General features: G+C 42.9%; 1 protein-coding gene across 2 annotated transcripts in view; it reads left to right on the top strand.

The window, feature by feature from the left end:
* Cacna1e (calcium voltage-gated channel subunit alpha1 E) overlaps nt 1-27,742 on the top strand; it is a 484,040-nt gene that overhangs the window by 246,499 nt on the left and 209,799 nt on the right. For both annotated transcript variants that reach the window (XM_087581477.1, NM_019294.3), the window contains 3 exon segments: nt 6,050-6,153; nt 6,960-7,112; nt 8,106-8,287. In XM_087581477.1, the coding sequence (XP_087437603.1) occupies nt 6,050-6,153; nt 6,960-7,112; nt 8,106-8,287 (439 nt within the window).

The raw sequence follows: 27,742 nt of genomic DNA, 5'->3' as shown, positions 1-27,742 counted from the left end.
ACTTGAATTAGATTCCCTCCTGAATTCTGGTCTCTTTATAATGTGGGCTGGTTAAACACTTGACACATTTTTACTAATATTAGTCACCCTCTCATGAACAGCATGCCTTTTAAAAGAGAAAGTAGCTCTTTCTTGTTTATATGGGCAGAAGCAAGCAGGTGATTTTTAGAGCTTGGGAGGCAAGGGTAGGCCTAATGTTAAAAACCCCTGGCTGCTGTCAGTTCTCCAAGGAGAACTTGCAGATTTGCTGAAGGTTGGGCAACAACTAACAGCAGAGTTCTCTACGCAGTCATTTCTGACTCCACATTGTGTCATGATCAGCCTGGCTCAGTACTTTTGGGCATTGAATGAAACTGTAATGCTCTCAAGTGTGTGTGTGTGTGTGTGTGTGTGTGTGTGTGTGTGTGTGTGTGTACACCTACATACCTACACACGTGGTGGAACAAGATGGTGAATAAGTAAAATAGTAAAGAGACCCAGGTTCTACAATCCCCTTTGAAGGCACACTATAAGTAGCCTCAGATCTCCCAGTACCTCTGCCTAGTATTTCTATGAGATAGGGGCCAAACCTTTTAACACACAGGCCTTGAAAAAATTCCAGATCCAAGCTTCAGCACCACCTGAGTGTAATACCTAGACTTGGCAAATAGAAATGTAGGCTGCTTGGTTGTATTAGTTCCTTCTCTGATTACCTAACAAGGAGTAACTTATGGAAGAAGGTTTATTTCAACCTCGTATTTTAAGAAGGAATACAGGTCATCATGGCGGGGAAGATATGGTGGCAGAAACCTAAGACATATGGTCACATTATATCTGTCGTCAGGAAATAGGCAGAGGATAGAGAGCAGGAGCAGGCTATGAAACCCCAAACTCTGCCTCCAGTGACCCACTTCCTCCAATGATGCTCTCCCTCCTGAAGTTTCTATACCAGCCCTAAACAATGCCACCAGCTGGGGACCAGGTGTTCGAACACATGAGTCGATGGGGGAGGGGACATTTCACATTCACACCCCAGCACTGTTTAATTTAAATGGCAGGTTTTAGATAGATAATGAATATCCCACACATTATTTAAAAAACTGCACCAAACTTACTTAGTTGTACTAAAAACTATTTCTGTTCTTTAAGCGAAACTCAAATTTCACCGAGCAACCTATATTTTATCTGACAATTCTAAACATAAGCCCACTGCTGCGGGGTATTTTCAGACATGGAAGTGAACAGCAGATGATGTCTGTGAAAGGAGACTATTGACCTGGATTGACACGAAGGCTAAGAAAATTCCCTGAGGTCAAAAGGAACCAAGCAATGAAGACCTGTGGGCGACTGACCTGGGAGAGACGGTTAAGTTCTAATTGTCCAGGGCGTCTCTTGCAGCCTCGTTTCCTCAGTGCCTTTTTAGTTGCCATGACTAGGAAGACTTCTGTCACATCATCAGGATCACATCGGCCTCCACTCCTCACCTCAGCCTCTGACAATTGAAAGCAAAAGTATTAGAGGCTGAGCTGCAACAGCCAGACCGAAGCAGTCACTAGGCTGGACTGTGTGTGCTACATGCTGTGTGTATTTCTGGTCCTCTGCCCTCTGCTAGGGAAGATAGGAGGAATCAAGTACTCCTCTGTACAGAACTTTCCATTCTTTCAATGCTGACAAGGGAAAAGTAAACGGAAAAACAGAGCCTCTGCTCTTGAAGCATATATATACATAGCTCTTGGGACAGCAGAGAGCTTAGGTTTTTATTAACTCGGACTGAATTTATCCTCGGTGGCCTTCTTCTGATTTTGTGATGTGTGTGTGTGTGTGTGTGTGTGTGTGTGTGTGTGTCCAAGTTTTTGTGTGCAAATACTGCAGCAGAAACTACCTGCTATTAAGGCAATCTTACAGTCATGGAGAAAGGTACAGAGAAGATTCTGATGATGCTGAAAGGGACCAGTGGAAACTCACTTGGTGGCTTGTGGCCTTGGGATGAAAGGACTCAAATTCATTAATGTGTTCAGAGACAGAACATGGTGAAACTGGCCAGCACACTGGAATCGTGCTGCTGAGCAGCGAGTGCTAGGTCAACATCACACAGCCATCAATGCACAACAGGACGAGGAAAGAGAACTGGCTTTCTTTTAACCATTTAACTTTTTCTAAGCCTAGTTTCCTCACAGAAATGAAGTGTAGACAACTGTCTCGTCAGGTGATTTTTTTAATGATTTAATCATATAACAGTTGAAAATGCTAGCAGATGGTAAGTATTCAGTGTTTGCCACTCCAGTGTTTCCTAAACATCTGTCATAAGTCCATATTCTCCTATGTGACTGCTTCCACTGGACGGAGTGTTGAGAGCCATTTCCTTCTTCTCTTCCCTGCTGTCTTCCTGCACCAGACTTGGTAGAGCTTTGCTGAGTTATATATGCACCAACACTTGGTTTTTACTGGGGAGGAAGCTTCTAGCCTTTGTATCTTCATCTCCTTCTCGCTCCCTCCCTCTATCATTCCTATGGATGGCATCCTGTCATGTGGAGTCCTTCTTGAGTGCATAGTCTTAGGACTATTACAATGTCCTCATCAGACTTTAGATATTGGAAGATGGATTTCTGGTGCACTCCTATAGGCTCCAACATACTTACGTCTTGAGTAGTATCCCAGCTTTGCTTTTCTAATCTTCTCATCAGGAAGTTCTAGGATATCTATGGCCTCTATCAGTTATTGATCTGTGCAAATTCATTGCGTTTTTGTCAGTGAAGATCAGGTTCAAATCATCAAGCATCTATTTAGTAACTATGAGAATAGGTTTGAGGTGATTCTGAAGTAGACTTCACTGGGGGTACAGATGACTATTAGGTGGCTCAGAGCTGGAGAGTGGTGGATGAGAATGTCAAACTCCTCTATGATGTGGTGATGTATTGATGGACATGGGAACAGGGTTTCTTGGGACCCCAGAGCAGGGCCCCATTCCTCAATTCACTTTGCCCTCTGTGAATCCCATTGCTTCTGATCTTACTTAACACGTGGTCAGGGGAGCCAAGTTATAGCTCCTGTCCTCGAGGACTCTGTGAACAATAGAAATTAAGAAGCAGCCAGTTTGTTTTAAAAGTTGTGTTGATCATCTATCTTCCTGTACTGAAAGGAAAAAAGAAATTTCTAAGGAGCCAAAAAGCTTGAGGACATGGGCTGTGTGAGGTCCTGCTGGGTTGTTAGGAGTGCGAGATGGATTCAGTCAAGAGAACACTTGATGGTGGGATTGTGAGCATGTCTTATGGCTGGCTGTGTGAGCCCCTGTGATAAATAACACATCCTCCATCTTTCATATTAGCTTTTCTTTTGTACCCTTTCTGACAGGAGCTTACCTGCACGCTTCCCTGACACTTGCTTCTCCATTAGCTTTTATTTCTTATTTTCCTTCTTCCCCTGAGTCTCCGCATTTTTTCCCTACGTCTCTTTGTGTCTCGTTCTTCTGTCTTCCTACCACATTTTCATTGTGTACCTTTGCTCTCTTTTAACATCGTCTTCTGCCTCTGCCTCCATGTTCCAAAGCATACCTGTCATACCCGGGCCTGGGGAAGGAAATTTTCACTTCCAGCAGCTCTTTGTGTGATGTGAAAGAACATCTGAGTACCTGGGTATCCTAGGAAACAGAGCTCTAGTTTGTGAACAGAGCAGAATCCCCACACTGTGTTTGTGAGACACTGTGAAGGAGAGTCTAGCACATGGGCAGCACAGGAGGTCCAGCCTTTGTTCAAGGGGGGAGCAGAACAATGGACCTGTTTTCCCTCAGTCTCTATCCCTTTGCATATCCTTGAAGTTTCTTCTCTTTCTCTTCTTTCTTTTCTCTTTTGTCTATTTCCATCATAGTTTTTCAGTTCTATTTTCTACATTCGTCTTAGTTCTTTTTCCTCTTTAGAAGTTACGCCATCCCCTTCCCAGTGGCCTCCTTTAACTTTGTAAGCTAAAATGTGGTGGGGGTTGGGGGCAGGAAAGATGGAGGACACTTAGAAAGCTCACCTATGACAAGTGTTTATGAGAGTAGGAGTGGTGTGTTTATTATTTGTGATTGTATGAACACAGGATTACATGATACTTTTTTATTCATGTATGTGGTGTGTGAGTGAGTGAGTGAGTGGTGTGTGTGTGTGTGTGTGTGTGTGTGTGTTGTTCCTGTGTGTGGGTGCAAGCAGAAGCTTTCACAGTGCTTGTGTGTGGAAGTCAGAAGACAACCTCCATGTATTGGTCCTAGGGCATGTTCTGCTCTCTATTTGAGACAGGCTGGCTGACCCTGCACTTTCAGGACCCACATACAGTCTACCTCCCATCTCATGGTTGCTGGGCTCACAGGTATGCTTTACCATGCCTGACTTTTTAATGTTAGTCCTGGGGATTGGTAGTGCAAGTATTTTACATACTGAGCCATCTCCCCCAGTCCAAAGTATAAGATCCAAAAGATGAAAGCAAGTCCCCACCACCCATTCCAATAATGTGGTTCATGGTGAGCATCTGCTCTGTGTCCTAACACGAGCTGTGCAGCATTAAGTGTTTGGATACTGCTAACGTTGGGAATGTTCTTCTACACTGAGGCAGCTTGTCGGGGGCCAAGGCTGTGAGCTCACAGCCGTCTCTGTGATGAGGTCACCCTGGATCGGCATCCTCAGTACCTGTTAACCTTGCATCTGTTTCCTAGAGCTATGGGCTTTTCATATGGTTCACTTTGCCTACATCTGAAATCCTTCCAAGAGGTGGCCCAAAGAAGAGTTCAATCGGCCATTCTTGCTACTGTAACGTTTTCCAGATGACTCATTTCCCAATGCTTCTAAACTGGGGCTAATCTTGGAGAGGCCGTAAGGGATAAAAAGTATTATCTCACAAAACAAAGTATAAGTTAGCAAAATTTAAATCAATAGTATTGATCTTTGTGTCAGAAACAATGTCAATTATGCACTTTATATTTGCCAGTACCAATTTTTTTTTTTGTTTTTTTGAGATAGTATCTCACCGAGTAGCCTATTCTGGTCTTGAACTTGCAATTCTCTTGGCTCAGCTTTATAAGTGCAGTCATTATAGGCATGCATCACCATGCCTGATCCAGGACATTCCTCACCTTTCACACAGTGTAATTTTATATCTAAAATGAGGGCATTGTCCTTCTCTACTTTATAGACAAAAAAAAAAACAAAACAAAACAAAATAAACAAACAAACAAAAAACCAAAAAGCAAAAAACAAAGCACTAGAGATTGAGAGATTTGTATCACGTGGATACTTTTTTGGGCCAGGACTTAAACCTAGCTTGTCTAACACTTTGTCTTCTGCTTCGCCACTCACAAATCCATATGCGCCTTTGTCCCCAAAAGTATCTGCGTTGTCCGTAGGTTCTATGCCATGCATCATTTCCTTAATACTTGCTATACACAATCTAATAGTATTCTCCTGCATCATGCGTAGATGTGAGCACATGTGTTTGAGGGTGTGACTCCAGAAGGTGGGAAGATGAAAGCCATTCCAGGCCAAAGACTGGTTTGGAGGCAATTAGAAAACATATTAATAATGTATGATGACCATGGACATAGCTCCCAGTCACGAATGTCAGTATAATTTATTAATTTGGTAAGAATTCTGAGTGTCAAGGAGGAAAAGAGTAAGTTACGTCTTCACTGAAGTTAATCCAGACAAATTCCTTAAAGAGAAGAGGAGATAAGAATATGCAACTCGGTAATAAAAACCATAAGGGCCTGGTAGCAGGAAAGGAAGGGGCTGAGAAGAAAGTAAGGGACCAGGTTTGGTTCAGGTGTGGGTCTTATGTTGGAGCCCATGTGCTCTGCTCATGATCTGGGACTGGGACTCCAGTATGATGGTAACTTTTCCTTTGCAAAGTGAAACCCAGATGGCTATATTTAATTCCACTTAACGCCACTGGTGATTCACTCAGGCTCAGGTGCGCCCACATACAGCTGGCACTAGCTTTGTGTACTTTCCAGGCAGAGGCTGCTATAGCCCAAACTCCGCATGAAACAGGAGGGGACAGACAGGCTGTGATAACCTTGACTCTTTTGTGTCTCTATCCACAGCATCCTGGCCACTGCAGGAACCCATTTCAACACCCACGTGGACCTGCGGACCCTCCGGGCTGTGCGTGTCCTGAGGCCCTTAAAGCTCGTGTCAGGAATACCTAGTGAGCACCTATTGTCTTCTTTCTGATCGGCTAGTATCCTTTATTGGATCCAGGGTGTAAGACGATGTCCGGTAGAGGGGAAAGAGTTCTTCCTGGAAGGAAGCCCCTGGACTGATGTGCAGCAATCGGACATAGCATTGTGCTTCTAAATTTAACATTTTTTCATATTTAAATACTAGTGGAAGATTAAAAAACAGGAAAGGAAAATAAAGGAAAAGTAAACGAAGACCATTCCTATCATATCACTCTGAAATAAATGCTAATTGGATGTAGTTTTTCATTCATTTTTCCTATGCATCCTAATATAATTGTAATCATTACGTGTGTATAGGGCTATCTGCTGCAATAGGTGTTGGAAGTTGCCTAAAGTTAAAAATTCTGTGTGTTGTCAGAGGTTATTGGTTTGTTAATCAGTACTGTGCTCCTCTCCCAGTGGGCGGAGGGCTGGATCTGAGAAAGAGTAATGGGAGGTGTCAACTTTGCCCCTGTTTTGTAGGATTTGTACAGTAGCAGGGACTTTAGACTGAGTATGAAACATGGTCTAATGAATTGAATCTGTAAAAGGAATCTACATGCTATCATGGAGGAAAAGGAGTGTTAAATGTAGGTCAGGAAGTGGTGAGAAGGAAGCACAGGAGAAGGGACCTAGATGATGACAGTCTCAGTGTGACTTGTCTTGGTTATCTCTTTATAACACCTATCATCTCAGGATTCATGGTTCATTTTTGATGGAAGAGTAGGAGAGGGTAAACCTTGTCAGGAGGCAGTGAAGGAAGTCTCAGCTTCACTCTCTCCTCTTTCGCTAGGCCTGCAGATCGTGCTGAAGTCCATCATGAAGGCCATGGTGCCTCTTCTGCAGATTGGCCTTCTGCTCTTCTTTGCCATTCTCATGTTTGCCATCATTGGCTTGGAGTTCTACAGTGGCAAGTTGCATCGAGCATGCTTCATGAACAATTCAGGTAAGGCCCTGGTTTCCTGTCTTCTGCCCTTCCAATGCTTCCCTTTGGTCAGAAACATAAGTTCAAGGCATTCGGAGCTTTGCTGGAAAAAGCATACTCTATCTCAACTCTAGGACAACAATCAGAAACTTCCTAGTCTGTGGCTTTTGGAGGTATAACCAGCTTAAAGATCTACTTGAAAGTTATATTGCAAAACATGTATATAGCTTTGTATACACTTGGGGGGGGGGCGGTTCAAATGGGTGGTTTCAGATCCTCTATCCATGATAGAAGGCTTTCAGATAGAAAAGAGAGCTCCCTTTTGTGGTATGCCTCACATCTGTGAGAGAACTGAGGGGGGTGTTAGGTTGGCTCATCCATTGTGCCTTGGAAATTGTGGGATACACAAAACCCCAATTCCCATATATTTGTGTCTTATTTGTTCTTCATAAGCTAAGTAGTATACTCTAGGATGAAATTCAGGGAGGAGGTTAGGAGGAATAAAGGACAAGTTCAAGACTCCTAAACAAGTACCGTATTTTTATGAAAAGAATTTCCAAATGACTTTTTTTTTGTTTTACCCTTAGTTTAAAATAAAAATATGTATGTCTTAAAGAGTTAAGAAAATGAAGCAACCAATTATTTACAACTGTCTCTGAGAAACCCAGGGAGAACCAAGGTTCATCCTGATTCCTGGGGTTTGGAAAATCGATAAGATTTTATCATTACCTCAGCATCTTCTGTGTGAACCAGCCCTGGGAATTTCTGTGGCACTGCTGGCCAGAGTAGAGGCTCAGGTCTGAGGAAGATAGAGAGTTCTTTAGAAGCATTTTGAGCTGCACATGGAGATAAACTGAGGTGTGCAGAGAGCCCAAGGTGGGAGAGGGTCTGAGGCAAGATGGGCAAGCTTCTGTCTATCACAAGAGAATTGCTTTCTTATGGCTTCTTTAGATCATTTTCAGTTCACACTAAGCACGGTGTGGTTTGTCTCCCACTCTTCCAATATTTCTGCAGGTATTCTAGAGGGATTTGATCCTCCTCACCCGTGTGGTGTACAGGGCTGCCCGGCTGGTTATGAATGTAAGGACTGGATCGGCCCCAATGACGGGATCACCCAGTTTGACAACATCCTTTTTGCTGTGCTGACTGTCTTCCAATGCATCACTATGGAAGGGTGGACCACTGTGCTGTACAATGTGAGTGAGCTGGTGGACGTGGTGTGGGGATGGGATGGAATTCTGGTGCTGTTTTGGTTCTTCTGAGACAGAAAAGGCTGGGGAAAAGTTGGGGTTGTCCATATTGAACTTTAGAACTTAGAAGAGCCTAGCAGGTCACCCTCCCGCCCTTTTCGGATTTTTGCTGAGTTGAAATATGTAAGTGTCTAATTGCAATTGGTAGATCGTAGTCCGTCATTCTGTCAATGGGTGAGAGAGCAAGTTAAATCAGATTGCGTTATTGTGAAAAGTTTTGGATCCACTTGGTAGTGGGACATAGTGGGGTGTTCTAATAGGTGTAAAGGTCTCAGTTACTGTCCCCAAAAGACTCACCATCAGATTGGAAAGCTGTTATAGTGGTTTTCAACCCCAGCGGCCCATTAGAGTCAGCTGGGAGCTTTAAAAATTATACTGCCTGGGCTTCACTCCAGGCCAATTAAGTAGGAATGTGTGGAGGTAAAGGCCTGTCATTGACATTTTTTTTCAAGCTTCCTAGCTGATTTTAATATGCAGCCACTGTCAAGAACTACTGCATTACATGCCCAGAGAAAGCATGTTTAATTGTGAGACTCATTAAAATGCTCTCTGAAAATTCAAGTTCCTAGGCTCCTGCCCCGGAGATTCTGGCTTTGGGTAGCTGTGTATAATTGGTGAGCTGTGCTTTCAATGGAACCCTTGGTGATTCACATGGTCAGGCTTGACTGAGTTGATATATGAGACAAAGCTGACCAGCCACATGACAGGGATGCTAGACATTTCAGCAAGGAGACAGAAGTTAGACAAAGTGACCATGATGTCTCTTCTGTCTTCCAGAGTCTGGTTTTAGTAAGTCTCCCAAGGCATGGTATAGAGTCCAAGTTTAATCATGAGCATTAGGTGAGAGCTTTTTTTTTTTTTTTTTTTTTTTTTTTTGGACATGGAATGTAAGGGGCAGAGTGAGCAGAACAACTTGGGAAGATGCTTGGGAAGGATTGTATCCTCTGTGTCTTTGCCTTCAGTCATTTGAAGTCATGATCCAACTTTTACCTGCCTTTATCTCAAGGCGCCCACCATTTTCTTCTGTTCTTCTCCTTCTCTTGTTTTTTAAATCTGATCCCATCTGTACAAAATTAATTAAGTGAGTGCAGTGTGACTTACATAGAAAGCAGCCTTTGAGACAGTAAGGGAAAGGAGGAAAAGCCATGTCTTCGGAAGAGACTCAGCCAAACCTGATGCCCAGAGAACAAGGATTATATGAGGCCTATACGCATGGGTACTTAGGAACTGACTGACCATTGCAGTCAGGCCCCTTAGAGCCCAATCTATGGCTGCTATCAGATATGGATGCAAAATATTCTTCAGCTTGTTATGTTATTGTTGGTAAGTAATTAGGTCTAGTGTGGCAGTACCTAATACTAAACTTCTGAAGTCAATTTTATCTTTGTCACTAACTCCTGACTTTACAAGACAACGACTTCTATGGCATTTGCATTGTACTGGGCATTTTAAGTACCAGATAGGTGATTTAAAGCAATGGGAAGTTGGACACAGTTATTATGCAAATACTGTGCCATGTATCGGACTTGAGAAACCTCAGATTTTGGAATCCATGGAAGGTCCAGACATCTATGTTTTACAGATGCCAGGAAATGACTAAACTAGTTTGGGATTTATTCCCATACAGGATGAGTAAGGTAGAACTGAGAAATTTAGCAGGAAAGAGTTGCAGGCTGTTGTGCTAAAGTTCCAGAGGTTTCTCAAACCAGGCGATGCTCGGCAAGCCTAGGGTACTGTGATGCAGGACCCCCGATGACACTCTAGAGGTCTTATTAGCTATGGGAGGCAGCAAGGAGGAGGAGGGAGGCAAGCATGGTGAGCACGGTCACTTCCTATTTGAGATGTGAAGGTTGTCTTGAGGCAATGTCACCAAGACGAGCCAGGAGCCTCAGGAAATCATAGCACTGGCCCTGCAGTGGCTGGTGTCACTTGTGGGGCTTTGAAAGTGATGAACTTCAATTAGATGTGTAGACTCACCTAAGTGATGTGATAAATGCATGGAAAGCCTAAAAGGAGAAGTGTTGCATTTGAGGATATAGGTGTGATTTGCCATTCCCCTGACCAGAGATCAGCTGGTACTGAGATGTGCAAGAATGAAACAGATGAGCCATTCATCCCTCCTGCATTATTAATTCATTTGTTGATTCATTGTTTATTTCTACAACTATTGACTTTGTAGATATACTGTATCAAGTTCTATGCAGAAACACTAGAAAGATGGCAGTTGAGGCAGGGGGGCAGGGAAGGGACATGATCCCTGCTGGCGTGGTTCTCTCTTCAAATTCCCATCTCTCCAGTTATCTGTCAGTTGTAGCAGTAGAGGCTACACAAAGCAACAGCGATCTAGATCTTCCTGGTAGTTTTGCTCCATGAAGCAAGCAGGGAGGAAAAGAGGTCAATGACAGATCCTCTGAAACCTTTCATCACAGCAGTTCCTAGGGCCACAGACTCACGCCTCTCTCTGAAGTCCAGGCTGTTAGTCATTGAACTGAAGCCTCCTGCTGGCCTTGATGGTTGGATCCAGGCATAGGGGAACTGGTTGAGTAATTAGGTTGGTTCTTCCAAAATGTCTGGCTACAAATAGGCAGAAAAAACTCTTGTGTACTTTGAAAAAAATCAATGGCATGGGGTATGGGGCTAGGTATCACTGGCAAAGGTGACAGTCATACTGAGGTGGATAGCTGCCTCTTGCCAGGAGAAATCAAATAAAAATGGCACTCAATTTTCAGTGAGTGGAACAAAGACAAAGTCTGGATTCTTCTAGAGAGCCATCAACACTGGTCTTAGTCGGGTAAGAACCTAACTGAAGCAAGACCCAATCAGGGCTGTGTAGTGGAGCTGGGCACACCTTGCTGATTTAAGCCTCCTGTCACTGCAGAGACATGCTCCGTAAGCCTGACTCTTTGAACCACTGGAAATAAGGATGACTATGGTAAAAATAACATCAGAAAGGCTTTCTATTTGTTGAAATCTAACTATTCATCTTTGGAAGAAAAAAGAATTGGGGGAAGGGGAGAAAATAACAGCTGAAATGGTGTGGACAAACATACCCGCCAGTTCTTTCTGTGTGTTTGTTCTCCCTTACAGTCCCATGGTCAGTGCCACATGCAGACAAGCACCTAGAAAATTGGCAGAGTTTGTTTGTTTGTTTGTCTGTTTTTTAAAACTTGGAAAACCAATGATCTTTTTGGGGTTTATTGTGGATTATTCTGGTAGGTGAGTGAGGAGTTAAACTTAAGAGTGTAGGTTACTCAAGGCAGCTATGCCACTGAAAATCACACTCCTGCATGGGTGACATTTCATGGATGCTACATACTTGAAGCTCCCTGGCCAACTTAGAGAGAGCATGGTGGGTGAGACAGTGTCTGCTCTCTAGCAGTTGTTAATGAGCTTATAAGTTTATGGAGGGGATTTGTGGATCTTTTAAGTTTTGCTTGTTTTGTGAGTGTTTTGATCCTCTTCCTCCATCAAGATTTCTTTTTCATGTGATTTAAGTTTAGACTCTGTGGTGGCAAAATGTATCTGCACAAACATGATATTTAGAAAGCATGGATTTAACTATGAACAACAAATCAACTTACTATCACAAATGCAAGTATGCAATGTCTTGATATTTTACACAGGAATTACTATCTCCAGTAAAGCACAGACATTAAGATGATTTCCCTTCTGTATTAGTCAGGGTTCTCGATCAGAACTGATGGGATGAATATTTATGAAGGGGTTTATTAGAATGGCTTATAGGCTGTGGTCCTGCTAATCCAACAAAGGCTGTCTACCAGTGGAAAAAGCAAGAATCCAATAGTTGTTCAGTCCACCAGGGTGAATGTCTCAGCTGGTTGTCAATACACTCTGGAATGCCAAAGAAGTAGGCTTTAATGTCAGTGAAGGAATGGACTTGCCAGCAAGAGCTTGGGTAAGCAGCCAAAGAACAAAACTTTTCTTCTTCTATGTCCTTTAGGTATGCTGCCACCAGAAAGTGTGGCTCTTCCTACCTCAAAAGATCTGGATTAAAGGTGGATCTTCCTGCATCAAATGATTTAATTAAGAAAGATCCCTCACAGGTATACCCGGATGTTTGGGTTTTAGTTAATTCCATGTGTAGCCAAGTTGACAACCAAGAAGGGCCATCATAACAACCTGCCACTTTTCATTCTGTGATGATCCAGTTTATCTAACAGATACGTTTCATCAGGCAGAGCATGAAGAGACAGAAGCTACTCTCTACCACTCTCTTGTCCTTTCTTTTCAATGATACAAGTATGCAAGACTAATTGGCCACTCAGACTAGAAAGAAAGAAAGAAAGAAAGAAAGAAAGAAAGAAAGAAAGAAAGAAAGAAAGTCTTAGTCATGGCTATTATATACTACAAAAAAAGGGGGGAAGAAACTCTTAGGCATGAGAACTCATTTTAACCACTTTTTCCCCCCTAAAATGTCCTACTTTCCTCTCTATTGCTGTGACAAACATAAGAAAAATCATGTCACTTAGGGAAAGGATTTATTTGTCTCATACTTCTAGGTCACAGTCTGTTGTTGAGAGAGGTTGGGGTAGTAAGTAAACTCAACTCACTTGTTGGCTTAACTACAGACCTAAGCTTGGGTAGCTTTCTTATTTAGCAGAGGACTAACTACCCAGAGAATGGTGCTGCCATTGTGGACTTGGCCCTCATATAGTAATTGGTAATTAAGAGAATCCCCCACAGATATGTCTACAGGCTAACCTGATCTAAGCAATCCTTCAGTTGAGATTTCTATCTCAAATGATTCTGGGCTGTGTCAAGTTGATGGTTAAAGCCAACTAGCTCGAATTATCCAAGATGCAATCCACAGACCACAGGAAGAAAAAGGATGACCAAAATGTGGTTACTCCCACTCCTTCTTAAAAGGGGGAAAATATCCATAGGAGGGGATATAGAAGCAAAGTTTAGAGCAGTGACTCAAGTAATGGCCATTCAGAGCCTGCCCCACATGTGACCCATATATATACAGCCACCAAAACCAAATAAAATTGGTGAAGCTGAAAAATGCAAGCTGAAAGGGACCGGATATAGATCTCTCCTGAGAGACACATCCTGAGCATGTCCAATACAGAGGTCAATGCTAGCAGCAAACCACTGAACTAAGAACAGGACCCTCTTGGGGGGGAATTAGAGGAAGTATTGAAAGAGTTGAAGGAGCTTGCAGCCCCATAAAAACAACAATGTCAACCAACCAGAGCTTCCAGGGACTAAACCACTACCGAAAGACTATACATGGACTGACCCAGGGCTCCAACTGCATATCTAGCAGAGAATAGCCTCATTGGGTCACCAATGGAAGGGGAAGCCCTTGGTCCTGCCAAGGTTGAAGCCCCAGTGCAGGATAATATGAGGGGGCAGTAAACGGGATGTATGGGGGGAATACCTTATGGGGGAGGGGGAGGGGCAGGGGAGGGGATGGGATCTTATGGACAGGAAACCTGGAAGGGAAATAACATTTGAAATTAAGTAAAGAAATATTATCTAACAAAAAAATTTTTTTAAAAAGCCAACTAGGACAAATGCAAAGGCTTTTTTCCCCCCTTTTTGCTATACAGAGTCTTCATAAGTGCCTTTGGTGACTTAAATCACTCTACCGTTGACTACTCTTAGATTCACTTGTGTGTGGCGTCTCTCATTATCATTTTATACTGTAAGGGAATTCTCATTTACACACTGTAAGGGAATTAGTCAGGGTCCCATTGTCAGGGCATTCTTCAGGCTTACTTTGAAATCAAAATTTCAACTCTTCTTGGTCAAATTCCAGCTGTAGTCTTGGCTTCCCTTCCTCCTGTGGTAGAAAGAATACAAAACAGCTCAATTCTGCTGGCTGCGTCTACCTGTTTGGACTACTGCTCCCAAAGGTCTCCTCAACTCACAAACTCTCCCTGGCACTTACTAATTTAATTAATTTTATTTACCCCAAACCTGATAGGTGTTCCTTTTCATGGCAGCAAGTCCTTTCCGTGATCAGTGCAGTTCACTCAGCAAATGTTTCTTTGGCTTGAATATTAAACCTTTAATCCTCTTCATGGAGACCAGAGGTAGCCAAGAGAATCAGTGCTTTCCTGTTCCGACCTGAGTTTCCCTCACTTTTGTTATTCTTGTTTTATGCTGCCCGCTGATTTTTGTCAGATATTTTCATGTTTTTTAGAACTAATATTCTTATTGCCAAATTTCTCAGGTCCCTATCTGCAGTTGTTCAGGTCTCTGCTATTAATGTCCAGGCTTTCTGTCTGTCTGTCTGTCTTGTATGTCTGTAGCTGGAGTTATTTCTTTTCTCACTTGTTATCAATACAGATGTGAATGTGGAAATTCCTGGAGCTGTGCTGTTTTCCCGGATGTATAGTTTGCCTGTCTCCCAGCCACTGTGGTGGAAAATGTCTTTGAAGGTTTCACAGGCTTTTTGGCAAAAGAGTCAGCTTAGAGTCTGGGTGCTTCCTAGGAGCCTTCTCCACTACCCAGAAAGCCTTTGGTTTATGCAGGTGGCTCTCTTTTTCTAGCCTGCCTTCTAGCTATACAGTTAATGCTTGTTAAATTTGTTAACGTGTGTTTACTATTTGCCTCATTGAGATTTTTGCTCAGGTGTGTGATACACAAGCATGTTGAAAGAATTCCACCATATCCCAGCACTAGTGGAAAAAAAATACCATTTTCTTTTTGAAGTAATTCTGCTGTTTTGATATGTACAGAAGACACCACAGGTTGAAGGATGAGAGACTAGGGAACATGTCTAATCTTTGCTTCAGTCATCCATCCTGCACTGCTTCCTCCCACATGCTTTGATGACAGGAGGACATCTGTCAAAGCTCGTTTGACAGATGAATGGCAGGAGCCCTGATCTTCTCACGGAGCTAGAATAATGAGGTACCCCATCTGATCTAGCAGCTGACCTAGGATTGGCTTGCTAACATCTGGGACCACTTCTAGTTAGTCTCCCACTTGCTCTGGAATTGACAGTTTTTCTTCACATCCCCGTCTGCCATCTTCACCTCTCTGTTTCTGTGCAAGAGCCTGTCATACAGGTGAAACTTAGATTCTGATGCCTGTGTGTGCTCACCTGTGACTCATCTGATTAAGGGAGAGATTGATAAGTGCACCTTGCAAGCAAGTCTGCACCCTTTCCTATGAGTGCTACAAGGTAAGGTGTGCCTAGCAAGGAGCTATGACTTCCCCCCTCATTGCTCCCAAGTACCTGGCAGCACATAATATCTGCAAGTTCTTGAAGGAGGGAAAAGGAAATTAAGACATATTGTTTCTAGAACTCACGGTAAATGTTTTTCTCTCTTCTGTCTACTCTCATAGGTATTTATAAACATTAACTTACTATTAATTTATTGTGCATTTGTTTTATGCCAGGACTATTGTAGATATTGGTGATATAGCAGAGCCCCTACATTTGTGAACTTTCCATTTTAAGGAAATAAGTTTGAAATAAATAGCAAACATATGGAATATATCAGATAAAGATAGATGTTGTGGAGAAAAATTTAAGTGGGGAACCGGTACAGGTGTCTTCACTTTTAAATGCAGCAGGATCCTTCTGAGAAGATGACTTCTGAGCAAAGTCTTGAAGCCAGTAAAGGAAAGAGCTACGTGGTTTTCTTTCTTAGTTTTTTATGTCCCACATAGCTGGGGTAGCATTGCAAGGACCCTGAGATGGGTAAGTACCCTCGGGGAGGCAACACTGTAAGAGGTGAATGTTGGATGGTGCTGGATGTGTGGTTGGCCAGTTACAAGAGTGAGAGAGAGCAGAGCGTTGGAGTTGTCACTTGGGATAGTGAATAAGGATTAAGAACCGAGTTTGGTCGTGTTAAATTTGCTATGCTTATTTGATGTGGTAACAAGGCTATGACGTTGAATAAATGGCCTCAGCATGGACGTTCATTCAGGGCATGTCCTTTGGGAGGTTTTCAGCGTATGGGATGGTAGTTGAAGTTATGAGACCATAAAGGAAGTGAGTATAGAGTGGAGACTAGGGGAGATTCCAGGTCTGAGTTCCAAAGGTAAAGTGTTGGGGAGAAAATCACCAGCAAAATGTGACTGAGAAGGAGCAGAAAGAAAGTGGGTGTCCTAACACCAGTGGAATAGGTTGCTTTAAGGAGAAGGAAGGAGAGGAAGACAGTCGGTTCTTTGAAACACATCCCCCTTGATGTGTCAATATCACATGAAGCAGACTCTTTTCTGTATTACCTTGCTACTGATTTCTTGGAGATTGTTTCGGTACATCTGCAGATTCCCTTTAATTCACATTTGTATTTTTCTCTTTCAAAAAATGCTGTGCTCATTTGAATTAAATGCTTTTAGTGGGTCAAATAAGATGCTGGTGGGAAATGAACCATCTTAAGGTAGTAACAGTTAAGGAAGTATGTAGAGGTTAAAGGCGAGGGGCTGGTTCACGGGCTGATGAAGTGTTCGAAGACTGTACAAGTTCTCTTCCAACTCCTTCTTTTATTCTAGGGAAGTAGGAAGTGAGATCATCAGCTTAGGGAGGGAGGAGGAAGATGTTGGAGGTTTGCAGAGAAGATAGAAGCTAGCTTTCTAAAAGTTGGAGTGGTAAACAGGGTAGGAAAATGGCATGGTTTCTGTGTAGCATTGAAGAACTCCTTGAGGTCAGTTGTGATGAAGTCCACAGGAGACCAGGGAGCAGCATGAAGTGTTTTCCCAGGATCTTAGCCACTTAGCTGCAAACAGTGGTAGATAGAGGTCTGGCTTTTTCCAAAGCAGTTTTGCCTCATGAGCTCACTCAGGGAGGGAGGGCTGGAAGTGTGCTTGTAGCTTGTCAGTGGAACCTAAGCTAGGTAAAAAAGAAGTGAGGTAGGGGTCATGGGAGAGTAGGAAAAAAAGTGGTACTTTATGAAGTCCAGAGAAAATGTGCTGGGGCAAATTCAGTCTGTTTAGTAACCTATCTGTTTCATATCTTGGAAGTAGCAAGTTGGTTTTGAAACTGAGAGTTCTGATTTGTAAGTGGATGTCTTCACCTTGCCCTCAGGAGAATGAACATGTTTCTGATAACATTGCACACAGAGGCTGTGACTTCAGTCACCCAGCATATATATCCTCTAAGCCAGTGCTTCTCAACCTGTGGGTCATGACCCCTTTGGTTACCCAAGACCATTGGAAAACACAGATATTTACATCAGTGTAACAGTAGCAAAATTAACAGTTATGAAATAGCAATGAAAATAATTTTACCGCTGGTGGGCACCACAACAGGAGGAACTGTATTAAAGGGTCACAGTATTAGGAAGGTGCAGAGCTTGCCAAGCCCTTGTTGACTCAATCCCAGAGAGCTGGGGTTTACTTCCGCTAAACTCTGAATGTTTGCTTGAGAACATTTAGTGACTGAAAGGCCTCAGGCCCAGCTACCTGCCTCACTTGCACTGTATGCCTAAATTTAATTTCCTCCCCCAATTGATTTTTTTAATTAAATTATTTTTGAGTGCAGGGGTATGGTTCATGTGCACACATGCATATGGAGTCCAGATGTTAGAATTGGGCGTCTTCCTCAATTGTTCCCCGTCTTAATTTTGAGGCATCTCTCACTGTATACAGAGCTCACCCATTTAGTTAAACAGGCTGGCCAGCAAGACAGGGTTTTCTTCCTGTCTCTACCTCCCCAGTGTTGGTATTATAGGCACATGCTGCCACACCCCACTTTTACATGGGTGCTGGACATTAAACTCCAGTTCTCATGCTCACACAGCAAGCATGTTACAGAACAAACAATCATTCCAGCCCTCAAATTTAGTTTTTAGATTAGCACGCAAAGTAATAGGTTTCTTTATGGCATTTACTCATTTACTTATCTTGGTTAATACCCTCTGCCTCCTGTGCTCTTTCCTCCCTTTCCCTCCCCTTCACTCCCCTTCTTTCTCTCCTCCCTCCCTCCCCTCCTCTGTCCCCTCCCCTCTCCTCCCCCTCCCCCATCCCTCCCCCTCCCCTACCTTCCTCTCCTCTCCTCTCTCTCCTTCTACTCTATCCCTACCTTTTCTCTACCATATGGTCCAGATATACCACTCCTGGACATATGCCCAAAGGATTCATAAATATATTTACACATTTGTATTTACTCCTGCTCTGTTCACAAGAGCAAGGAAATGGAATCAACCTGGATGTCTATCAACAATGAATGGATAATAAAAATGTGGTACATACCCACAATGGAATTTTATCTATCTGTAAAGTAAAGGAAAATGACATCATAAGACATGTAGGAAAACATGTAGGTAGTACTGGGAAATGTTAGATTAAGTGAGATAGCCCAGACTTAGAAAGACAAATATGTTCTTTCTCATATGTAGATTCTGGCTTCTAAACGTTCATGTGTGAGTAAAAGGAGGAGCTAAGTAGGTAGAGGGGCCTATGAGGGGAAAGGATGAGGCTTTAAGGGAGGGAGGGAAGAAACAAACATGTGTGATTTAGAAGCTGAAGGACAGCTACTGGGGGTAGGAGGTAGCTCAGATGATTTTAAGTGGTTTTCTAAAATCATGAAGCACGGTGCCAGCCCGTTCTCTAGGTTAGTCACGTGTCCTCTCTGGAAGTCTTGCCTTGCACCCTGCTGGAATCATTGGCCCGTAGCATTTCATTCTCCCGTTCCTTGTATGGGAAGAAACAGGTTTTCTCCCTCGTTATGTGTCACATTCCCGTTCATAGCTGTCTCTGCCTTGAAATCATTCCTACGCTCTGCAGATCCATCTTGATTTCTTAATAATTTGTCAGACTAGGGATGCCATCACGTTTGGGACCCGCTCCAAATGCGCCGCTTGCCTCCTGAACTGGTGCCTGCATTTCACACCATGCACCAGGCTGGTCTCCCAGTCTTTTGTCTGCACAGGGCCATTAGGCTGGCTCGGGGTTCCTTTGCCTGCTTTTAGAGCACACTAATACGCAGTTTAATTTCTAATCCATGCCTCAGGTGCCTGATGTGTCACACAGCCGTAGGCTATGATCTCTCTGTTCAGAGACAATACTGAGCGTTAGGTGATCTGTCCCTGGGGCCTCAGGGACAGAAATTAACTAGAGGTGGTGAAATGGTGACTCACCAGCCTTTTCAGGTACTTTTCACTAACCACCCTGGAGCCAAATGCTTCCAGAATCCCAGCCAGGCAGGGATGGCACAGGGACACTTCTTGTCCCACTGGGAAAGCCAAGAAGTCTCTAATTTTTTCTCAATTGATTATCCACTGGAAAAAAGTACTGAGGGATGCTTTTCAGGACCCCTCCAGCTGTGGCCCATCTTCAAGCCATCCAGGAATCACCTCTGCAATTTTAGATCCCTGGGTCCTGCCCTGACCTAAAATGATACCATCCCCAGAGGTAGAATGGAGTCCATTTTAATAAGCTCCCTCAGGATTCTGAGGTCCTGCTCTGAAGTTGAGAACCACTGTTCTGCATGACTATAATTGCCAAGCTCTGGGAAAGGAGACAGCATGGAGAAGGGGAGAGGGCTGAAGGGAAAACACACTCTGCTTTCAGCCTGATCTTCCCACCAGGTGGATTTCCATAACTTCATGTATTGTCCCCTGTCTATCATACAGTGATTGACACAGAGTGGCCTTCTGATTTTAATTTATGGACTTGAGTCCCAAAGGGATGGCAAGTCATGTGAAGGGGGAATTCACACACCCACATAATCACAAGGCAAAGGAAATCAGAAATGGCTAGGAGAGAGATACTCGGGGCTCTCTGGGAGGACCAAGGGGTGTACCTAACAAAAAAGGAGTTTCCAAAAAGCCAGTATAGACTTGGCCTACTTAATGTGAGGGTCAAGGAACAAGGGCATCTAGTGATAGTGAATTGTACAACAGGCTGTAGGGCAAAAGTGACAGAGCTCTTCTTTTCTGATATGCACTGGGATGCTAGTTTATATTCTTACTGTTTTAAAGGAGTAACTTGAAAACTGGCATCATGAGGTTGGTGGTTGTGTGGGGAAGGGCTCACCTACCATCTCCTTGACTTCTCCACATTTCTCATGTATTGAAAACGGAATGTAGAGGTTGCCTGTTTGGGCCTTCTCAATTTTACATGTTACAGTTAGACATCAGTTTTGTTCTCAGTTCCAGCTAGTGTCCCTTGTTGTCCCCTCCCTGCAGGAGGCTGACTTCATTTCAGCCTCTACCAAAGATGAGGTGGGGTTAGACTGGAGCGTCTTCTTTCTCGGGTTCTAAGGATCCCCCTTAGCTGCTCCTCTGTTCTGAAGGGTTCCTGAGAACCTCTCCCTGTTGTTTACCCACCAAAGAAAACAGGATGTTCTGCACTCACAAAGATGCAGAGAACTGAATTAACTCCAAGAAAAGGAATTTTATGAAAAAGACCACTGAGAGCAGTTCGGCTGATCATCTGTATTAGGGATATGTCCGATGCTCTGGGAACTCAAAGTAGTCAAGAAGCCATAATTATAAATATGGCCACAGAGGACCTAGGAGGCCTTCTGACTTTCCTCCCCCTCAGTCGTACTTGGGTTCTGTCTAGGTTGAAAGGAAAGACCGAGGCAGGATCCTTTGATGCTTGTGTTGAGTATCATCATCAAGATACTGATCCTTGCTCTAGACCAGAGGCTTACCCACTGAGATCCATGGGTGATCTTGTTTAGCCCCTGTAAAATTCCTTTTAAATCATTTTAGTGGATATTACTTGTAGGAAGTAGTGGTTTTCGTTATGGTGTCTCCTACACAAACATAATACATTTTTATATCTTGTCTTGGTTTGAAATTTTTCTTCTTGAGAATTTTACACAAGTAAACAATAAAATATGATCAGGTATGTCCTCATTTCACCTCTTCGACCCTTCCTCATGTCCCTTTTAGGGTATGGGAATCCTATCAGTGGCCACGTCCCCAGAAAAGAATGATGTTCTCTCTCCTAGAAAGCATCAGTGGCCAATCTCTCCTAGAGCTGCCAATAACTCCTAAGTAAGTGGCGGAGCCTGGAGATCATCTACCTTGTCTGTGCCAGAATTTTGTCTGGCTTGTTCTTATGAGGGTCTTGTGCAGGTAATCACAGTTGCTGTGAGTGAAGTGTGATATCCATGCCCAATCCAGAAGACAGCATTTCACAGTACACTCCTCAGCCTATGACTCTTATACTCTTTCTGGTTCTCTTTCCAAGATGTTCCCTGAGCTTTGGTGAGGGGGAAGTAGGACTAGCAGGCTTACCATAGGAGTGTTATTTAGAGATCAGTGCTCTGTCTTTTATTTGCAGCACTCTGACCAGTTGTGAGGCCCTCTATTGACTTTAACTCTCACACATCCTTGGATCAAGGCCCATTGATTATAAGATCTATCAAAAATTCTACCAGGGGTGAGAAAAGGACGTTTCATTTAGGAGTTATATCTCATGCATCCTGAGTTCTATCTAACATCTTTGACTATGGAGAACAACACTGTTGAACTGAGGAAATGTAAAATTAAGAAAAAAAATCTAATTTGAAAAACTGCATGCGATCTGTTTGCTTGAGACCACATGTCACATTTGGAAGCCACCTGTGTTGAGCTGGCTTAATTTGCTTTTGGTTCAGACTAAGGAGTAAAGCTGCCTCTGCCATCAGCTCTGTACTCTTTGAACTTTATGTAAATGTGCTATTGATGCAGAAAGCATCTGTTCTGAATTAGTTCATTGTTCATATATATATATATATATATATATCTCAAGGCAACAATGTGGGCAGGCTGTACACTTTTTTTCATCTTTATTAACTTGGGTATTTCTTATTTACATTTCAATTGTTATTCTCTTTCCCAGTTTCCAGGCCAACATCCCCATAAACCCTCCCCCTCCCCTTCTCTATAGGTGTTCCCCTCCCCATCCTCCCCCCATTACCACCTTTCCCCCAACAATCACGTTCACTGAGCGTTCAGTCTTGGCAGGATCAAGGGCTTCCCCTTCCACTGGTGCTCTTACTAGGCTATTCATTGCTACCTATGAAGTTGGAGCCCAGGGTCAGTCCATGTATAGTCTTTGGGTGGTGGCTTAGTCCCTGGAAGCTCTGGTTGGTTGGCATTGTTGTTCATATGAGGTCTCAAGCCTCCTTGAAGCTCTTTCAGTCCTTTCTAAGATTCCTTCAATGGGGGGTTCCGTTCTCAGTTCAGTGGTTTAACGCTGGCATTCGCCTATGTATTTGTTGTATTCTGACTGTGTCTCTCAGGAGAGATCTACATCCGGTTCCTGTTGGCCTGCACTTCTTTGCTTCATCCATCTTATCTAGTTTGGTGGCTGTATATGTATGGGCCACATATGGGGCAGGCTCTGAATGGGTGTCCCTTCTGCCTCTGTTCTAAACTTTGCCTCCCTATTCCCTCCCAAGGGTATTCTTGTTCCCCTTTTAAAGAAGGAGTGAAGCATTTGCATTTTGGTCATCCTTCTTCATGTGTTCTGTGCATCTAGGGTAATTCGAGCATTTGGGCTAATATCTACTAGTCAATGAGTGCATACCATGTGTGTTTTTCTGTGATTGGATTACCTCACTTAGGATGGTATTTTCCAGTTCCATCCATTTGCCTATGAATTTCATAAAGTCATTGTTTTTGATAGCTGAGTAATATTCCATTGTGTAGATGTACCACATTTTCTGTATCCATTCCTCTGTTGAAGGGCATCTGGGTTCTTTCCAGCTCCTGGCTACTATAAATAAGGCTGCTATGAACATAGTGGAGCATGTGTCTTTGTTATATGTTGGGGCATCTTTTGGGTATATGCCCAAGAGAGGTATAGCTGGGTCCTCAGGTAGTTCAGTGTCCAATTTTCTGAGGAACCTCCAGACTGATTTCCAGAATGGTTGTACCAGTCTGCAATCCCACCAACAATGGAGGAGTGTTCCTCTTTCTCCACATCCTTGCCAGCATTTTCTGTCACTTGAGTTTTTGATCTTAGCCATTCTCACTGGTATGAGGTGAAATCTCAAGGTTGTTTTGATTTGCATTTCCCTTATGACTAAAGATGTTGAACATTTCTTTAGGTGTTTCTCAGCCATTCAGCATTCCTCAGTTGTGAATTCTTTGTTTAGCTGTGAACTCCATTTTTAATAGGGTTATTTGTCTCCCTGCAGTCTAATTTCTTGAGTTCTTTGAATATTTTGGATATAAACCCTCTATCAGTTGTGGGATTGGTAAAGATCTTTTCCCAATCTGTTGGTTGCCGTTTTGTCCTAACAACAGTGTCCTTTGCCTTACAGAAGCTTTGCAGTTTTATGAGATCCCATTTGTTGATTCTTGATCTTAGAGCATAAGCCGTTGGTGTTTTGTTTAGGAAATTTTCTCCAGTGCCCATGTGTTCGAGATTCTTCCCCACTTTTTCTTCTATTAGTTTGAGTGTATCTGGTTTGATGTGGAGGTCCTTGATCCACTTGGACTTAAGCTTTGTACAGGGTGATAAGCATGGATCAATCTGCATTCTTCTACATGCTGACCTCCAGTTGAACCAGCCCCAATTGCTGAAAATGCTATCTTTTTTCCATTGGATGGTTTGGGCTCCTTTGTCAAAAAATCAAGTGACCATAGGTATGTGGGTACATTTCTTGATCTTCAATTCTATTCCATTGGTCTATCTGTCTGTCTCTGTACCAATACCATGCAATTTTTATCACTATTGCTCTGTAATACTGCTTGTTCTTAAAAAAAAAAATCAAGCTTAAACTTGTGTGCCTACTTAAAGAGGTGTGAGCGAGCCCACCATTAATTTTCTACATGAATCAGGATTTTTTTTCAATACTACAAAGCAAAATAACATACAGGAATCAAGTGGGTGCCAAGGCTGATTCAAGACCACAGTGTGTTTTCTATTACCTCTGCTTCTAGTTTTCTTCCCATTAACAACCTCTAATTTTTTAGTGATAATTAAACAAATACATACTCCATGGATTAATTTTATGAAATGCATATAATACATTTATTCCCTAAGATGTCTGCCTTTGTGAGTCTTATGTATTGATAATATGAAGGTGATCTTGTTAGAAATGACTTTCGATACTAACAGTGGAATGAGAGGTGGGCCCTGTCCTCTGTCCCACCTCTGGTCCCTTAGGACTTGGGGGACTCTTAAAGGTTGCGCTTTTGTTTCCTTCTCTATAAAGTGAGAGTAATTTTCTCCTTGTAGAGTTGGGTGATGAGTAAGTGAGATGATATGGATATTGCTTTTTGCACATCCTGACTCATAATAACGCCATAGCCTCTGATATTATTAAATATTTCTTTCGACACCCTGTAGAACAGACAAGCAAACATCTTCTTCCACGAACTATTTTGCACATTTCCTGGTTCTCACAGGTTCTTCCTGTCTCCGAGTCTTGCCACTTTCTACCTTCCATTTGTGTCACCACCAGCCTTGATTCCCTGTTCTTGGCCTTACTAATGTGCAGTTTTTCCTTGCAAAGCTCTGAGGCACTTCCTCCACTGAGTGTTTACTGGCTGTGGCTTGGGAGGTCAGAGAGAAATCTTCCCTCAAAGCTCTCCTCTCAGATCTGAATGCCAGTCAGCGGCCTGCATCTGGTACTTTCCCAGACTGCTCCATTTATTAGTCATCTTTTAGGCATCTGTGTCCCTCTCCCTGGGTAAACGTTCTGCCTTCCGGCATCAACACCTTCCCCTAGGCATGGTTGAAAGGCGAGCATCCCCCGATGAGCTGGGTAGACTCAGCAGAGATGTACTGGTGTGTCCTGGCTCTGTTCAGACAGGTCAGCCCCATCAGGATAGAGATGCACCAGCACCACCACTGCTGTCCTTCACACCAGCTCAGCTCCCTCCTGTGGCTAGTGAAGGGAAAAATATCCGGAGAAAAGTAGGGGAAAGGTGATTTGTTTCGGTGTTTACAGAGGGCTGGTGTATAATTAGCAGTTCATTTCTGTGACACAGTTGGCCTCCTTGGCTCGGAACCTGGCTCTTAAATACTCTTAAAGGGATCCATACCTAGGAAGAAAGAAAGAGGGTGCCCTAGGCCTAGTGATAACATGTGATAAAAAGCAACCTCTCAACTGAATATTTCTCTTCTCCTCCTTTCCCCTCCCTTCCTTTCTCCTTCCTTCCTCCTCCTCCCATCCACTTACCCTCTTTCCCTCCTTTCCTTCCTCTTCCGTCCTCTTCCTCTTGACTGGGACTGTTTACCAGTTCCTTTTTCACATATGCTCACATTGGCTTGGGATGCTGTAGACGGGATGCCCTCCTGTCATATGAGCCCCATGATGACCAGTCAAATGCTTACCGTCTCCTAAGTATCAAATAGATGAATAAACAAAGGCACACCCTTTTATTCTCTTCTCTCTTCTCTTACTCTTGCCTCTCGCTCTTCCCCTCTTCCCCTTTGTTCCTTCTTTCCACATTCCCCTCCTCCCCTTCCCTCCACGTGCTCACGGCTGCCCTTTATTCCCCTCTTCTTCTACGCTTCTTCTCTCATTAAACCTTTCCACATGGGAAACCAACAACAATAACAACAAAAAGAAAACATGCACACCTGTCTTTTCACCATCACACGGGGGTAATTGCCTGCTGTTTCCACCCTAAAGCAATTTTGTTGCAATCATATGAGATACATCATATGAATGTACTTATGAAAATGCATTCATCCCTCACTATGTGAATACTCTTTGTGTGACTTTTTACACATGTGCTGGGCACTTGCAAGCTGTTTTGTCGAGTGAGCAGATTTCTTTTCTTTTCCTTATTCAAGGAAGGCATTTGGTTAGATCAGGGGCGAGTACAATAAATCCTCATCCATTTTCTGCCCCCCCACCACCCAAGTTGGTGAAGTCTCTGGTCCGTGTTTTAAGTGCACTCATGCTCTATGCTCCTGTTGAGAAATACAGTTTGTTCTTCATATTATCCATGTATGGGAAAACCCACCTCTGGTATAAACATGGCTCCAGAATGTATCCTAGGCTCATAACTAGTTCTTGCCAACTTGCATCTGCTCTGAGTAACTGGGCACATGTTGACCCTGTAGCTGCTTCCAGACTCCAATGCTTTAGGACTCTTCTCTGTCTACAGACGCTGTAGCAGATTTGGGTTCCTGTGTAGAAGTGTTCCTGGGGAGCTGTGTTGAGTCTGTGGTGAGATCTTTACAAGCCTGACATGCTGAGAAAAGATTGGCCACATAGCTTTTCACAAAACTACATTTGCTCAACATGAAATTGAATTAAAGAAATTCTTTTGACATTGAAATCCTGTTTTGACATGATAGAAACAAAACAAAACTAACCTGTGGCCAGCCCAGCTTCTTCTGTCTTCATTTTATGACAATTCTTTCATCTTTGAAAACTAAAAATAGTTTGCTAACACAAATTTTATTCCTATGGTAGATCAATATGATCTATTAATGTAATTATATTGATATAAATAATTCACTTGTAAATGAATATAGCTACTAGCTGCTTGATACCCATGGTTTCTCTTCTGTTCTAATGACACTGAAGGTTTTGTGTGTGTGTGTGTGTGTGTGTGTGTGTGTGTGTGTGTGTTTTGAGGTCTAGTTGTCACTTCTATGACTTGTCACCAAGTAAGTATCTTAGGGAACAGATGAGGCTGAGCTAACCGGTGAACTCTTTGAGGAATATGGTAATGGTAGGCATTGAATTACACTGAGAACACCCTTGTTTGATCCCAGGTTTTATTTCTTTACCATTTCTGTCTCCTTTGATGATTTCAGGTAAGCCATTTGACCTGTGAGAGTCATTTTCCTATACTGTGAGTTTGACTACAGATTCAGTACTTAGTTCCTATTGTAGCTTTAAGAACTAGATAAGAATGTGGAGGAACTCTTTGTGAACCAGATAATGCTTTATGGATATAAGCTATTATGAAAATAACATAAGGTTATGAACATACATGTTAGTCTCTATTATTGAGATGTTCAAAGAGGATCTTCCACACATTATCTTCTAACATATTTTGACAGATATGGTCAGTGAGGTTCCTTGGAAATAAAGGTAAAATGTATACCCCAAATATTGCTAGTATCATTCTCCTTTCTTTGTGTATAAAACCTTAAAATACCATGACCTTTTTTGATCATTTCATTGATAATATAAAACAAAGCCCTGGCAGAATAGTTTGTATAAAAACCACATTTTTTTCAGTGATCAGAGACAAAAGTAAGTATGGGAGCTTGGATTCCTTCCGATGGGACTCCATACATATCTGAATGATCATGGTATCTCCCTCAAACACTACCAGCTTCCCCATCATCAGAGCCATCAGCTTCCTTAACAATATGGATGCAAAGACTGAATCAAAAGGGCATCAGGCATGCCACATCTCCTGTATGGACAGGTTCAAGACTTTAGCAGAACATGTCCCCCAAACATGAGCCATGCTGGAAAAGTCAGCTAGGTTGCTGTGTCTCCCAACAGCTTCCCTTTCTCTTTCTCTGTGTTTCCATTCAGGCTTCTGTCATCTA

The sequence above is a fragment of the Rattus norvegicus genome, chromosome 13 (genome assembly GCF_021556685.1).
Source record: "Rattus norvegicus strain SHRSP/BbbUtx chromosome 13, alternate assembly SHRSP_T2T, whole genome shotgun sequence".
Taxonomy (NCBI): domain Eukaryota; kingdom Metazoa; phylum Chordata; class Mammalia; order Rodentia; family Muridae; genus Rattus; species Rattus norvegicus.
The sequence above is the reverse complement of the archived record's forward strand: the minus strand, read 5'-3'. Positions and strand labels throughout refer to the sequence as shown.